The 14,312-nt window shown below is 43.1% G+C and overlaps 1 protein-coding gene across 3 annotated transcripts in view; it reads left to right on the top strand.

Moving 5' to 3' along the window:
- Nucleotides 1–10,410: 10,410 nt before the first annotated feature.
- The window catches only part of LOC123516592 (myelin regulatory factor-like protein), a 47,889-nt gene continuing 43,987 nt past the window's right edge, over nucleotides 10,411–14,312 (top strand). For 2 of the 3 annotated variants that reach the window (XM_045276112.1, XM_045276111.1), the window contains exon 1: nucleotides 10,411–11,513. In XM_045276112.1, coding sequence (XP_045132047.1) covers nucleotides 11,438–11,513 — 76 coding nt within the window. In that variant the 5' untranslated portion in view covers nucleotides 10,411–11,437. The remainder of the gene's footprint in view (nucleotides 11,514–14,312) is intronic. The other variant, XM_045276110.1, reaches the window with a different exon arrangement.

Raw genomic sequence — 14,312 nt, 5'->3', positions numbered from 1 at the left:
AAATGCGTCCCAGGACTGAAGGGTCAACAGAAATGATTAAAGATGTAAAAATGCGTCCCAGTACTGAAGGGGTTAAGAAAAATGATTAAAGATTTGGTAAAAATGCGTCCCAGTACTGAAGGGATCAAGAAAAATTATTAAAGGTGTGGTAAAAATGCGTCCCAGTACTTACGGGATCAAGAAAAATTATTAAAGATGTAAAAATGCGTCCCAGTACTGAAGGGGTCAAGAAAAATTATTAAAGATGTGGTAAAAATGCGTCCCAGTACTGAAGGGGTAAAAATGCGTCCCAGTACTGAAGGGATCAAGAAAAATTATTAAAGATGTAAAAATGCGTCCCAGTACTGAAGGGATCAAGAAAAATTATTAAAGGTGTGGTAAAAATGCATCCCAGTACTGAAGGGGTAAAAATGCGTCCCAGTACTGAAGGAATCAAGAAAAATTATTAAAGATGTAAAAATGCGTCCCAGTACTGAAGGGGTCAAGAGAAATTATTAAAGATGTGGTAAAAATGCGTCCCAGTACTGAAGGGGTAAAAATGCGTCCCAGTACTGAAGGGATCAAGAAAAATGATTAAAGATGTGGTAAAAATGCGTCCCAGTACTGAAGGGGTCAGAAAAATGATTAAAGATGTGGTAAGAATGCGTCCCAGTACTGAAGGGTTCAAGAAAAATTATTAAAGATGTGTAAAAATGCGTCCCAGTACTGAAGGGGGCAAAAAAATGATTAATGATGTTATAAAAATGCGTCCCAGTACTTAAGGGGTCAAGAGGAATGATTAAAGATGAGGTAAAAATGCGTCCCAGTGCTGAAGGGGTCAAGAAGAATGATTAAAGATGTTATAAAAATGCGTCCCAGTACTGAAGGGGTCAAGAGAAATGATTAAAGATGTAGTGAAAATGCTTCCCATTACTGAAGGGGCAAAAATGATTAAAGATGTGGTAAAAATGCGTCCCAGTACTGAAGAGATCAATAAAAATTATTAAAGATGTAAAAATGTGTCCCAGTACTGAAGGGGTATAAAAAGATTATTAAAGGTGTGGTAAAAATGCGTCCCAGTACTGAAGGGTTAAAAAAAAAAGGATTAAAGATGTGTAAAAATGCGTCCCAGTACTGAAGGGGTCAAGAGGAATGATTAAAGATGGGGTAAAAATAAGTCCCAGTACTGAAGAGGTCAAGTAAATGATTAAAGATGTGGTAAAAATGCGTCCCTGTACTGAAGGGGTAAAAATGCGTCCCAGTATTGAAAGGTCAATAAAAAAATATTAAAGATGTGGTAAAAATGCGTCCCAGTACTGAAGGGGTGAAGAGGAATGATTAAAGATGTGGCAAAAAAGCGTCCCAGTAATGAAGGGGTCAAGAAAAATTATTAAATATGTGGTAAAATGCGTCCCAGTACTGAAGGGGTCAAGAGGAATGATTAAAGATGTGGTAAAAATGCGTCCCAGTACTGAAGGGGTCAAGAAAATGATTAAAGATTTGGTAAAATTGCGTCCCAGTACTGAAGGGGTCAAGAAAAATTATTAAAGATGTAAAAATGCGTCCCAGTACTGAAGAGGTCAAGAAAAATTATTAAAGATGTGGTAAAAATGCGTCCCAGTACTGAAGGGGTTAAGAAAAATATTAAAGATGTGGTAAAAATGCGTCCCAGTACTGAAGGGGTCAAGTAAAATTATTAAAGATGTGGTAAAAATGCGTCCCAGTACTGAAGGGATCAATAAAAATTATTAAAGTTGTGGTAAAAATGCGTCAGTACTGAAGGGGTCAAGAAAATGATTAAAGATGTGGTAAGAATGCGTCCCAGTACTGAAGGGGTCAAGAAAAATTATTAAAGATGTGGTAAAAATGCGTCCCAGTACTGAAGGGGTCAAGAAAAATTATTAAAGATGTGGTAAAAATGCGTCCCAGTACTGAAGGGGTAAAAATGCGTCCTAATACTGAAGGGGTCAAGAAAAATTTTTAAGATGTGGCAAAAATGCGTCCCAGTACTGAAGGGGTCAAAAAGAAGGATTAAAGATGTGATAAAAATGCTGCCCAGTACTGAAGGGGTCAAGAGGAATGATTAAAGATGTGGTAAAAATGCGTCCCAGTACTGAAGGGGTCATAAAAATGATTAAAGATGTAAAAATTTGTCCCAGTACTGAAAGGGTCAAGAAAAATGATTAAAGATGTGGTAAAAATGCGTCCCAGTACTGAAGGGGTTAAAAAAATGATTAAAGATGTAAAAATGTGTTCCAGTACTGAAGGGGTCAAGAAAAATGATTAAAGATGTGGTAAAAATGCGTCCCAGTACTGAAGGGATCAATAAAAATGATGAAAGATGTAAAAATGTGTCCCAGTACTGAAGGGGTCAAGAAAAATTATTAAAGATGTGGTAAAATGTGTCCCAGTACTGAAGGGGTCAAAAAAATTATTAATGATGTAGTAAAAATGCGTCCCAGTACTGAAGGGGTCAAGAGGAATGATTAAAGATGTGGTAAAATGCGTCCCAGTACTGAAGGGGTCAAGAAAATGATTAAAGATGTGGTAAAAATGCGTCCCAGTACTTAAGGGGTCAAGAGGAATGATTAAAGATGTGGTAAAAATGCGTCCCAGTACCGAAGGGGTAAAAATGCGTCCCAGTACTGCAGGGATGAAGAAAAATTATTAAAGATGTGGTAAAAATGCGTCCTAGTACTGAAGGGGTCAAGAAGAATGATTAAAGACGTAATAATGCGTCCCAGTACTGAAGGGGTCAAGAAAAATTATTAAAGATGTGATAAAAATGCGTCCCAGTACTGAAGGGGTCAAGAAAAATTATTAAAGGTGTATTTTGAAACCAAGGAGGAACTGAATTACGTTTTTTTATTATGTCTTTCACTGTTTTGTTATGTTCATTCACTTTCCTCGTCAAGATAGTGAATTATCTTCATGTATTGTTTTGTATTTGTGTTTCTTTGTGTTTTTTTTCATGTTTACTGTTGCATCTGTTTCTTAGTTTTCTTTGTTTTTTAGTGTTGTGTCTGTGTTTCTGAGTTTTCTTCCTGTTTAGTGTTTCTTTGTGTTTCTTGATTTTTTTCTTTTTTAGTGTTGCATCTGTGTTTCTTAATTCTCTCCATGTTTGTGTTGTATGTGTGTTTTTTAATGGTTTTCTTTAGCGTGGAATAGACTCAATTAATTAGGCCCTGAATTGCCATATAGATACCTTCCTCTCCAACTATTACAGTGCTAGTAGTAATAACACAACCACATTTTGACTCAAGAACATAAGACAGGGTATCATCATTATTTTGAAATCCACACATGCTTTCTACCCTTTCGTCTGTGCAACCTTCTCTTTTAGGATAGGATTGGGTAGGTTAGATTAGGTTAGATAAGGTTAGGTAAAATTAACGTTAGGTCAAGTTCGATAAGGTTAGGTAAAGGTCAGGTTAGGTTTTGTTAGGTCAGGTTAGAAAGGTCAGATAAAGGTTAGGTTAGGTTAGGTTGAATAAGGTTAGGTAAAGGTAAAGATTAGGTTGGGTTAGGTTAGATTAAATTCAGGCTTAGGTAAGGTTAAGTTAGGTTAGGTTAAGGCTTGGGTTAAGTTGAAATACATTAGGATAGATTTGATTGAATTTAGTCAGCTTAGGGTTAGGTTTAGGTTAAGTTAGGTTGGGTTGGGTTGGGTTATTAATGCTTTATATTGACCGTACACTCGTTATCCCATTGAAGAGTGTATTCCAATCATTTACCATCTGACTTGAGAACCAGTTAGACTCAGAGGAATGAGATGAAATAAAGAGTTAGTGTGGTTGCAATTTGAAAGTGGTGGATTGATTGGCTAGCTGAATGATTGATTGTTTTGATGATAGATAGATAGATAGATTGATTGATAGATAGATAGATAGATAGATAGATAGATAGATAGATAGATAGATAAATAGATAGATAGATAGATTGATTGATTGATTGATTGATTGAATAATTAATTGTTTTGATTGACTGATTGATTGGCTAACATAATTATTGATTGTTTAAATGAATTAATGAATCAATGAACTGAGTAATTGGTTGTTTAGATGAATGAATGAATGGTTGGTTGACTGACTAACAGAGTAATTGATTGTGTTCTGGTCAGGGGGGTTATTCCGTGTGAAGAAATTGTGTGTATCGATTCATTACCTTTTCTGTGACTCTTCGTTACTTTGAACTGATTGACTGCCATGGCCCTCTTTTGGTCACTTTCAGAATGGTATAAAGATGTAGTTTGTATTGACAGAGTGAAGAGTGAGTAAAATATTAGTATTGTATTTTGTAAGGGAAGTTGATTGGATTATGGGAAGAATATGAGCATAGCAGCGAAATTATTAAACTTAGAGAGAAGTAAAATGAATATGCAATTAATAGATAGATTGACAAATGCCATAGTTGGATGGATAGATAGATAAATAGATAGATAGATAGCACAAGACACCCTGACACCACCACCACCTGCAGTATTATTTAAAAAAAAAGAATAAGAAAAGATGATGGAATATTTTGTTAGTGTGAAATACAAGATAGAAGATTTGCAGACGGATGAGGAAAACGAAATAAAAAATAAATAAATGTATAAGTCAGAACAAGGGAAACTAGAGAGTCTTCCCATTCACGATCATTCATTCATTTCTCCTCCTCCTCCTCCTCCTCCTCCAGCCAGGTGTTTACCCCTTAACAGACCGACAGACAAACAGACACACGGTCATTCAGCCTTTCATAGATCTGGAAAGAGAGAGAATTGTTGACAAGCTTTCTTTTGTTTGCTGGTCAGCTGTGTGTGTGTGTGTGTGTGTGTGTGTGTGTGTGTGTGTGTGTGTGTGTGTGTGTGTGTGTGTGTGTGTGTGTGTGTGTGTGTGTGTGTGTGTGTGTGTGTGTGTGTGTGTGCCCCGAGGCAGGAGTCGCCCTCGGGGGGAGAAAAATATAGGTGAAGTCCACTATGCGGTCAGTTGTTGTTGCTGCTGCTGCTGATGGTGGCGATGATGACGATGAAGAAGATCCGTGTGTGTGTGTGTGTGTGTGTGTGTGTGTGTGTGTGTGTGTGTGTGTGTGTGTGTGTGTGTGTGTGTGTGGGAGGGTACTTGAGAAAGGACCTCTGTGCGTAATAGATAACCATGGAGACACACACACACACACACACACACACACACACACACACACACACACACACACACACACGATACAAGGGATGTAATAAATGATTGATATGACTGATAGAGCAACTGGCTGGGTGACTGACTGGCTGACTGACTGACTGGCTGGCTACATGGATGACTGGATATATGGATGAATGTCTATCTGTCTATCTCTCTGTCTATCTCTGTCTCTTTGTCTCTCTTTCTGTCTTTCTGTCTGTCTTGCTGGCTGTCTGGCTGGCTAGCTGTCTGGTTGGCTGGCTGTCTGGTTGGCTGGCTGGCTGTCTTGTTGGCTGGCTGGTTAGTTGGGTGGCTCTCTGGTTGGCTGTCTGGTTGTCTGGCTGTCAGGTTTGCTGGCTGTCTGGTTGGCTGCCTGGCTGGTTGGCTGGCTGGCTGGCTGTCCCGTTGGCTATCTGGTTGGCTGGCTGGCTGGATGTGCGAAGAGTTGATCAGGCAGAGTGATAGATGGACCAATAGATTGTTGTTTTGTGGCTGATACACCGAGATAAGCTGATTGATTGGCTGATAATAGCCTCACTTGTCCAAGATCTGGTCCCGCCCTGCACTGCACTACCCTGCCCTGCCCTGCCCTGCTCTGCCGCTAAACTGTTGCTGCTTCTACTACTACTACTACTACTACTACTACTACTACTACTACTACTACTACTACTACTACTACTACTACTACTACTACTACTACTACTACTACTACTGGTGCTGTTGTTGCTGCTTCCATAACAGCTACTTTTGCTGTGATCATGTTGTTGTTGTTGTTGTTGTTGTTGTTGATGATGGTGATGGTGGTGTTGATGATGATGATGATGGTGGTGATGATGGTGTTTCTACTACTACTACTACTACTACTACTACTACTACTACTACTACTACTACTACTACCACCTCACCAATTTTAATGCATCATAATTTCCAGAGAGAGAGAGAGAGAGAGAGAGAGAGAGAGAGAGAGAGAGAGCAAAAACACACAAGGAGAGCGTGTGCGTATAGGGAACTCAACCACGAGTAAAAAAAAAAAGAAGGAAAAGAGGAAAAAGAAGAGCGTGAGCTGAAATAAGGTTGTCTTACTGGGTCAGCCGGACATCGGTCACTCCTTATGGGGGGGAGGAGTGCAGGAGGCGGCGGTGGTGGTAGTGGGGGTGGTGGTGGCGGGAAGTAGGAAGTAGAACGCAAGGAATATGTAACAGGATGAAGGCAGGAAAAATAGGAAAGGAATGGAAAAAAAAGCAATAGATGAAGAAAATAATAATAATAATAATAATAATAATAATAATAACAACAACAAAATTTGACTAACATGAAAGGAAGAATTAGTTAATACTACAACAAATATACATACATACATACATACAGTACGTACATACATACATACATTGAAGACAGCCAATTGCAGCGCACAGAGGAGAGGAAGAAAATTAAATCATCGTAATTAGTGAGAACAAAACGAGGAAACGAGGGAAGTAGTTTTCATGTGTGAGAGAGAGAGAGAGAGAGAGAGAGAGAGAGAGAGAGAGAGAGAGAGAGAGAGAAATAAAACAATACAATTTACAATAACACCAAATACAACAAATCTATAAACAAAAAAGAACAAAGAAGAAGAAAAACTGTAATATCTAAACAGATAATGTTTTTTCTCTAGTGATAAATGAGAGAGAGAGAGAGAGAGAGAGAGAGAGAGAGAGAGAGAGAGAGAGAGAGAGAGAGAGAGAAGGGGGGGGGGGAGGAAGAAGAAAACAAGATAAGATACTGAAGATGAGATTGTTTGCATCCTGTTCTTAATTGATGGAAGTTGATTGAGGGTAAGGAGAATGGAAGACACTTGTTGATTAGTTGATGAAGAGGAAGATCAAGAATATGGAAAGGGAATTGTACTAGTAGAAACAATAAAGGAGGGAGAAGGAAACAGGGAAATAGGAGAGTTGGAGTATGGAGTTAGAGGGAAATATGATAAATAGATAGATAGATAAATAAATAAGTGAGAAGAATAGAAATTAGGGAAAGAATTCATGAAGGGACGTGAATGTTAGTAAGAAATAAATAGAATAAGAGAAATAAGGAAAAATGGAAAAGACAGGAAAAAAAATTAGACAATCAGAATACAAAATGAAATAAATAGATGAAGGAAAGAAGAATAAAAAACATAGAATAAATAAGAGAAATGGGGGAAAAATGGAGAAGACGGGAGAAAATTAGACAAACATGAAATAAAATAGAATAAATAGATGAAGAAAAGGAAAAACAAAAACAAAAGAAAAGAAATACACGTGAAAAGAATACAAAAGAAGAGGAAAGGCAAGATTGAAAAAAGAGAAAGAAAACGAAAAAAATTTGTCTGTAGTCTAAATCAAATCAAAATCAAAATATTTTCTACAACTCCCTTTGTTTCTCTCTACACCACCACCACCACCACCACCACCACCACCACCACCACCACCACCACTAACACCTCGACTGCTCTTTTCCGTCATCTATTTTCTGTATTCATCTATTTTTCCTCTCCTTCTCCTCCTTTTCTACTAATCCTACCATCCTGCAGTCAGTCATTAGGTCAGTCAGTCAGTCAGTCATGCAATTATTAAGTTAGTCAGTCAGTCAGTCATGCAGTCAGTCAGTCATACAGTTAATTAGTCAGTCATAAAATCAGTCAATAAGTCAATCGTTCAATAATTTTTACAGTCGTACAGTCAGTCATACATTCAGTCAATCAATCAGTCATACAGTCAGTCAGTCACTCCACCCAACTTCCACTCTAGCTCTCCACTTCCACCCTCCTCCACACACCCCCGTCCCCGTCTCCCCGTGCACCCTTTCCATTGCCGGCCGCCATTGACAAAAGTGCGGCGTGTCCTCCTTTCCCGCCGCGTCCAGTCCACTCCAGCGCTCCTCCAGGGTCCTGTGAGTAAGTTTTCCCTTCCAGCGCCAGCCCACCGTAGCCAACGCCTCCGGGCTGGTCACATCTTCCCCCGGCAGCCCACAGCCCGGGGCGTCTTACCACCGTTAGCCGCGGCCCCCTCCCTGCCTTCCTTCCTTCCTACCTCTTTCACTCACCACTCTTGGGTTCTCCTCCTCCTCCACCTACTCACTCCACCGACTACCACTGATCTTCTTCCTCTTCTTCCTTCTTCTTTTCCTCTCTTTCTCTTTCTCTTTCTCTCTCTCTTTTTTTCTCGTTGTTCCTCCGCGTGTTCTTTTTTCCCTGTGTGTGTGTGTGTGTGTGTGTGTGTGTGTGTGTGTGTGTGTGTGTGTGTGTGTGTGGTTGGGTGGGGTAGAGGAAGAGAAAATAAGCTGCTTGTCATATTTCTCTCTCTCTCTCTCTCTCTCTCTCTCTCTCTCTCTCTCTCTCTCTCTCTCTCTCTCTCTCTCTCTCTCTCTCTCTCTCTCTCTCTCTCTCTCTCTCTCTCTCTCTCTCTCTCTCTCTCTCTCTCTCTCTCTCTCTCTCTCTCTCTCTCTCTCTCTCTCTCTCTCTCTCTCTCTCTCTCGTCTCTATTTTCTGACGTAATTGTTTTGGTGTCCAGGTGTGTGTGTGTGTGTGTGTGTGTGTGTGTGTGTGTGTGTGTGTGTGTGTGTGTGCGTGTGTGTGTGTGTGTGGTCGTTGATGTTGGCAGAATAAGCTCGTACATACAAGACTTGCCACGACCTTCTTCTACGAGTAATTAACGACCCTTCTTATGAACACAACCTTTCCTCAGCCTCCACTTACCACACCTTAACTTATACCTAATGTTCTTCCTCGTCCATTCCTAGACTTACCTTCCCCTTCTCTCTCTCTCTCTGTCTCTGTCTCTTTCTCTCTCCTTTCCTTTCCTTTCCTTTCCTTTTTCAGTCACGAGGCAATAGAAGCAACTGAGCAGGCCGGGTATAGTTTAGTCCGTCACCAGTCCTTGCCTCAGATCTTCAGCTTTAGTGAACTCTTTACAATCTTACGTCTTGTCTTACGTCTTAGGTCTGATTCCCCTTGACTAATTCGAGTACCCGCTGTTAATTCCATGTCTTATTCTTCTGTCCTCAACTCTGTAATCTTACGAAATGTGTTTTCTCTTAATTCTTTTCCGTTGTGATCTCTCGTTCACGCCTTTCCTATATGCTTACATTCTTTCCATTTTCTGTTGTTATCTTCCCTTTTAATCTTCCTTCAGTAGTTTTCTTCTTCCTTACGTTGCTTAATCTTTCACTCCATCACACTTAAAATCTTACTTCTTTTGTCTAATTTTCTATATCTCCTTCCTTAGAATCCATAAATAGCTTTCACACGCACACACAAACTCTGCCTTCCGTGTGTTTCTTGTCTGTCTTCTCTCCCGGGCCTTGTTAATCGTATATATACCGTCGTCATTCGCTCTAGTCTGTTCGCATATTCTTAACTTTCCGAAGACTTCCGGCTCCCTTCCCAGCGCCCTTGACAGGTCGTTTTGCCCTTCCTCTCGCATACATTCCCCTCACCTGTACACACTACATGCACTCACGCACGCAGCCCCGCACCACCACCGTCTGCCGGACCTCCCTCCTCCCACTGACCTATTTTTTGTTGCTATCAAACTGCGCTTTAGTTAACTCAGCAGGGTTTTTTTTTTTTTTTTTTTTTTTACGGTAAGGCCTATAGCGCTTGTAGGCACACTTGAAGAGTGTATGGGAAGCGCTGTTCAGCTTCCGCCATTAGTGGCGCAGGCAATTTTATTTATAGTGGTACCCATATTAGGGCCCATATCACCGCCCAAGCTCATCTTGAGTGTAACCACCTAGAACCTGGGTATCATGGTGATATGTAGGTAACTTTAAACCACTACGACAAATGGCAAAGTGTTTTAAGGCTGTACGTGGTGGGATTCGAACCTACGCGTGGACGTCTGCCCGATCCCACGCTCACCACCTTATCCACTATGCCACCGCAGGAGTGGGAGAGGGAGAGGGGAGATAAGTGGAAAGTGGTGGTGGTGGTGGTCCTGAGTGTCCCTCCACCTCACCATGCCCAGCCTCTGCCCTACGTCAGGTAAACACCTCGGGGCCGCGTTACGTGAGTGGAGGACAGGCAGGAAACACCAGCAAAACCCACGGGGCTAAGTCCGAGACCAATTCATTATATCACGGATTACCAGAAGTGTGATGAATGTGTGGTACGCTGAGGACCCCGGGCTGTGATTGGTGGAGGCGGAGGGTTCGGCGAGCGGCGCGGGCCAGTGGGTGTGCGCGTAACAGTGGTTTTCCGTGGGGAAGGGGCGGGGCCTGGGAACATGTGCATTGGTTTGAGCTCGACCACGGCTCAGCGCACTTATGCTTGACCCGGTGTGGGATGTGGAGTGTCGCCGGGGAGTGAGTGTCGTGTGGTGGGAGGCAGTCAGCGGGAACAGTCGAGTGTGCGGCGTGCACATGACAGACTCGTAGTGAAGCAGTGAACTTGAACCGGGAAGCACTTCATTACTCAGGACATTACGATTCTGTCACAGGACATCCCACCCACACCACTCGCCGCAAAAGGACTTAAGCCGGGGAAGGATTGTTTAATTACAAGCTTGCGTGTGTTTGTGTGTGCATTGGGTCAGCTCACGTCCATAACTCCCTTGCACCGATACGCTACGTCACGCTTCACCTCAGGGATAGCACAGCAGCACACACGCAGCCTTGGCCTTGCCTCGCGCACCTCGCCTTCCCCTCCAGTACGCCTGAATCCCGCTGACGTCAACACGGACCCTGCAGCACAGCGCCAACCTAGTAAGAGACGGTGGTTCATGTGAGGCTGTTTTGGTGGAGGTCATCGGACACCCACGTGACACCCGACCCCCGGAGTACCTGGCAGGGCACGCGACACTCACCAGGACGCCAGCACGCCACACACCAGGCCAGTGCCGCGAGGAGCTGAGTAACCAAGGACACTGGGAAGGACTAACATGGAAGTGGACACCCTCACCCTTGTCACCATCAAGAATGTCGCCAGCATGATTACCGCGTGTCTTGTGTCATGTGGACGTCTGCTCTAACCTGCCCCTCACTCACCCCCGCATGCTGCTGCTGACTGTCTCCCGTGCTCAGTCAGGCTCCAGCGACAACACAACACACACACACACACACACACACGCACACTTGTAGTCCCACCAGTGTGCTGTGGTGAAGGGGGCGTGAAAAGCGATCACCCTCATTAGCGCGGTGTTGTATTCAGACATTTGTGTGCGAAACAGGAGACCAGCAAGAACGGACGGGGACTTTAACTAGAAGAACGCACACACACACACACACACACACACACACACACGTTCAGAGAGGTGAGCAAGAAGTGTGGCCGCGACTCAAGGTTCAGAATGGAGCATGCGTATGAGCTGAGGCAGTTCTGTGGCGGGGAGCTGAGACCCCTCGACCGATACTACCAGACCCACGGTGAGTACGCCCCCCCTTCCATCCCCCTCGCAGCTCCCAACCCCCAACACACACACACACACACACACACACAGGCAATACAGATCCTTCGCTACTTATAAACATACAACGTCCGCAATTACCATTACTGTGAGAGAGAGAGAGAGAGAGAGAGAGAATATTTCCATCGTATCTCTTCCCTCTATCCCTCCTCACACACACACACACACACACACACGCGCGAACAATGGACAGCTATCAGTGTATTTTGTCACTTGATAACTTAGTTCACTTCGCACATAACCTCTCATGGACGTGTTTATTTTCCTACTGTGTGTATGTGTGTGTGTGTGTGTGTGTGTGTGTGTTTCACTGTTTGATCTGCTGCAGTCTCTGACGAGACAGCCAGACGTTACCCTACGGAACGAGCTCAGAGCTCATTATTTCCGATCTTCGGATAGGCCTGAGACCAGGCACACAACACACACCGGGACAACAAGGTCACAACTCCTCGATTTACATCCCGTACCTACTCACTGCTAGGTGAACACGTGAAAGGAGACACACCCAAATATCTCCACCCGGCCGGAGAATCGAACCCCGGTCCTCTGGCTTGTGAAGCCAGCGCTCTAACCACTGAGCTACCGTGTGTGTGTGTGAGAGATCTTTTCTCCATGTGTTGGATTTTATTGTTGTTGTTTATGTTGTTATTACAGAGAGAGAGAGAGAGAGAGAGAATTCTGCACTTAGATGTGTGTCCGATTAGTACTTTTTCTTCACTGATGGGAAATCTTATCACACACACACACACACACACACACACACACACACACACACACACACACACACACACACACACACGAGCATTGTTAATTAAAAATAGCACGGTATGTGTCCGCCTCTCCAGGGAAAGACACAGATACAGCCTCGGATACAGAGACACACAGACACACCCTCAGATACAGCGTAGGGGGCCTTGACACCGTAGCGCCGCCAAACACCAGGGATACTCATTACACTTTGCTGACCTTCCTTTCCCCTCAAAACCCCTTCTTTCCCCTCACATCCCCTCAAAACCCCTTCTTTCCCCTCACATCCCCTCAAAACCCCTTCTTTCCCCTCACATCCCCTCAAAACCCCTTCTTTCCCCTCACATCCCCTCAAAACCTCTTCCTTTCCCCTCACATCCCCTCAAAACCTCTTCCTTTCCCCTCACATCTCCTCAAAACCCCTTTTTCCCTCACATCCCCTCAAAACCCCTTCTTTCCCTCACATCCCCTCAAAACCTCTTCTTTCCCCTCACATCCCCTCAAAACCCCTTCTTTCCCTCACATCCCTCAAAACCCCTTCTTTCCCTCACATCCCCTCAAAACCCCTTCTTTCCCTCACATCCTCTCAAAACCTCTTCTTTCCCTCACATCCCTCAAAACCCTTCTTTCCCTCACATCCCTCAAAACCCCTTCTTTCCCTCACATCCCTCAAAACCCTTCTTTCCCTCACATCCCTCAAAACTCCTTCCTTTCCCTCACATCCCTCAAAACCCCTTCTTTCCCTCACATCCCTCAAAACCCTTCCTTTCCCTCACATTCCCTCAAAACCCTTCTTTCCCTCACATTCCCTCAAAACCCTTCTTTCCCCTCACATTCCCTCAAAACCCTTCTTTCCCTCACATCCCTCAAAACCCTTCTTTCCCTCACATTCCCTCAAAACCCCTTCTTTCCCCTCACATTCCCTCAAAACTCCTTCCTTTCCCCTCACATTCCCTCAAAACCCATTCTTTCCCCTCACATCCCTCAAAACCCTTCTTTCCCTCACATCCCTCAAAACCCTTCTTTCCCCTCACATCCCCTCAAAACCCTTCCTTTCCCCTCACATCCCCTCAAAACCCCTTCCTTTCCCCTCACATACCCTTACTTCTCACGCCTCCTTCCTTCCGCCTCTAACCCACCCTTGCCACTGACTCTCCCTATGTAGATTTCATTAATGGCCAGAGTTTTTGTTATTTTGATCCCCACATAAGTTTCTGAAGCTGTTTAAAATCGCCAAATAGTAAGCAGAATGTAAATGTAAAGGGATTAATTGTCATCCTCTTTGATTTTCCACCTTAGTTCTCCAGTACCAGGTGATTTTTATGGATTCTCTCACCTTTCGCTTGTTTTTTTTTTTTTTTTTTTTTTATGTAAGAGGGAAGTACTGGCCAAGAGCAACAAAAAGAGTTAACAAATTACTCTTAGTTCTCAGTCCCCGTGTCCGTCCGAGAGAGTTATTCTCAAAAGAAAGGGGTGAATGTCTTAACCTGATCTGTTTTTATTGTTTGATGTGTGTGTGTGTGTGTGTGTGTGTGTGTGTGTGTGTGTGTGTGTGTGTGTGTGTGTGTGTGTGTGTGTGTGTGTGTGTGTGTGATGTAAAAGATAATGACTCATAAGCATAGATAAATACCGTGTCTAATATTATTTTTCTATGTAAGGTTTGTTTACATCTTTTTGCATTTCCTTGTTTTTTTGTTAGTTCTGTTTATGTATACTTAGATATTATTTATTTTCTGTTGGTGTGGGACTTGAATGGTTGTCTCTCTAGTGAATTACTGATGCTTGTTCCTGGGTCTTAGATTTAACCTAACCTAACCTCTCACCGAACCAAGCTTAACCTCACCTAACCTAACTTAACCTAACCTTACCTTACCTTACCTTACCTTACCGCGCCTAACTTAGCTTAACCTAATCTAATCTCACACAACATAATGACAACCCCTATCACTACCTCACGTCTTCATCATCATCATCATCATCATCATCACCACCACCACCACCACCACCACCA

This window comes from Portunus trituberculatus, chromosome 41, assembly GCF_017591435.1.
Source record: "Portunus trituberculatus isolate SZX2019 chromosome 41, ASM1759143v1, whole genome shotgun sequence".
Classification (NCBI taxonomy): Eukaryota; Metazoa; Arthropoda; class Malacostraca; order Decapoda; family Portunidae; genus Portunus; species Portunus trituberculatus.
The sequence above is the reverse complement of the archived record's forward strand: the minus strand, read 5'-3'. Positions and strand labels throughout refer to the sequence as shown.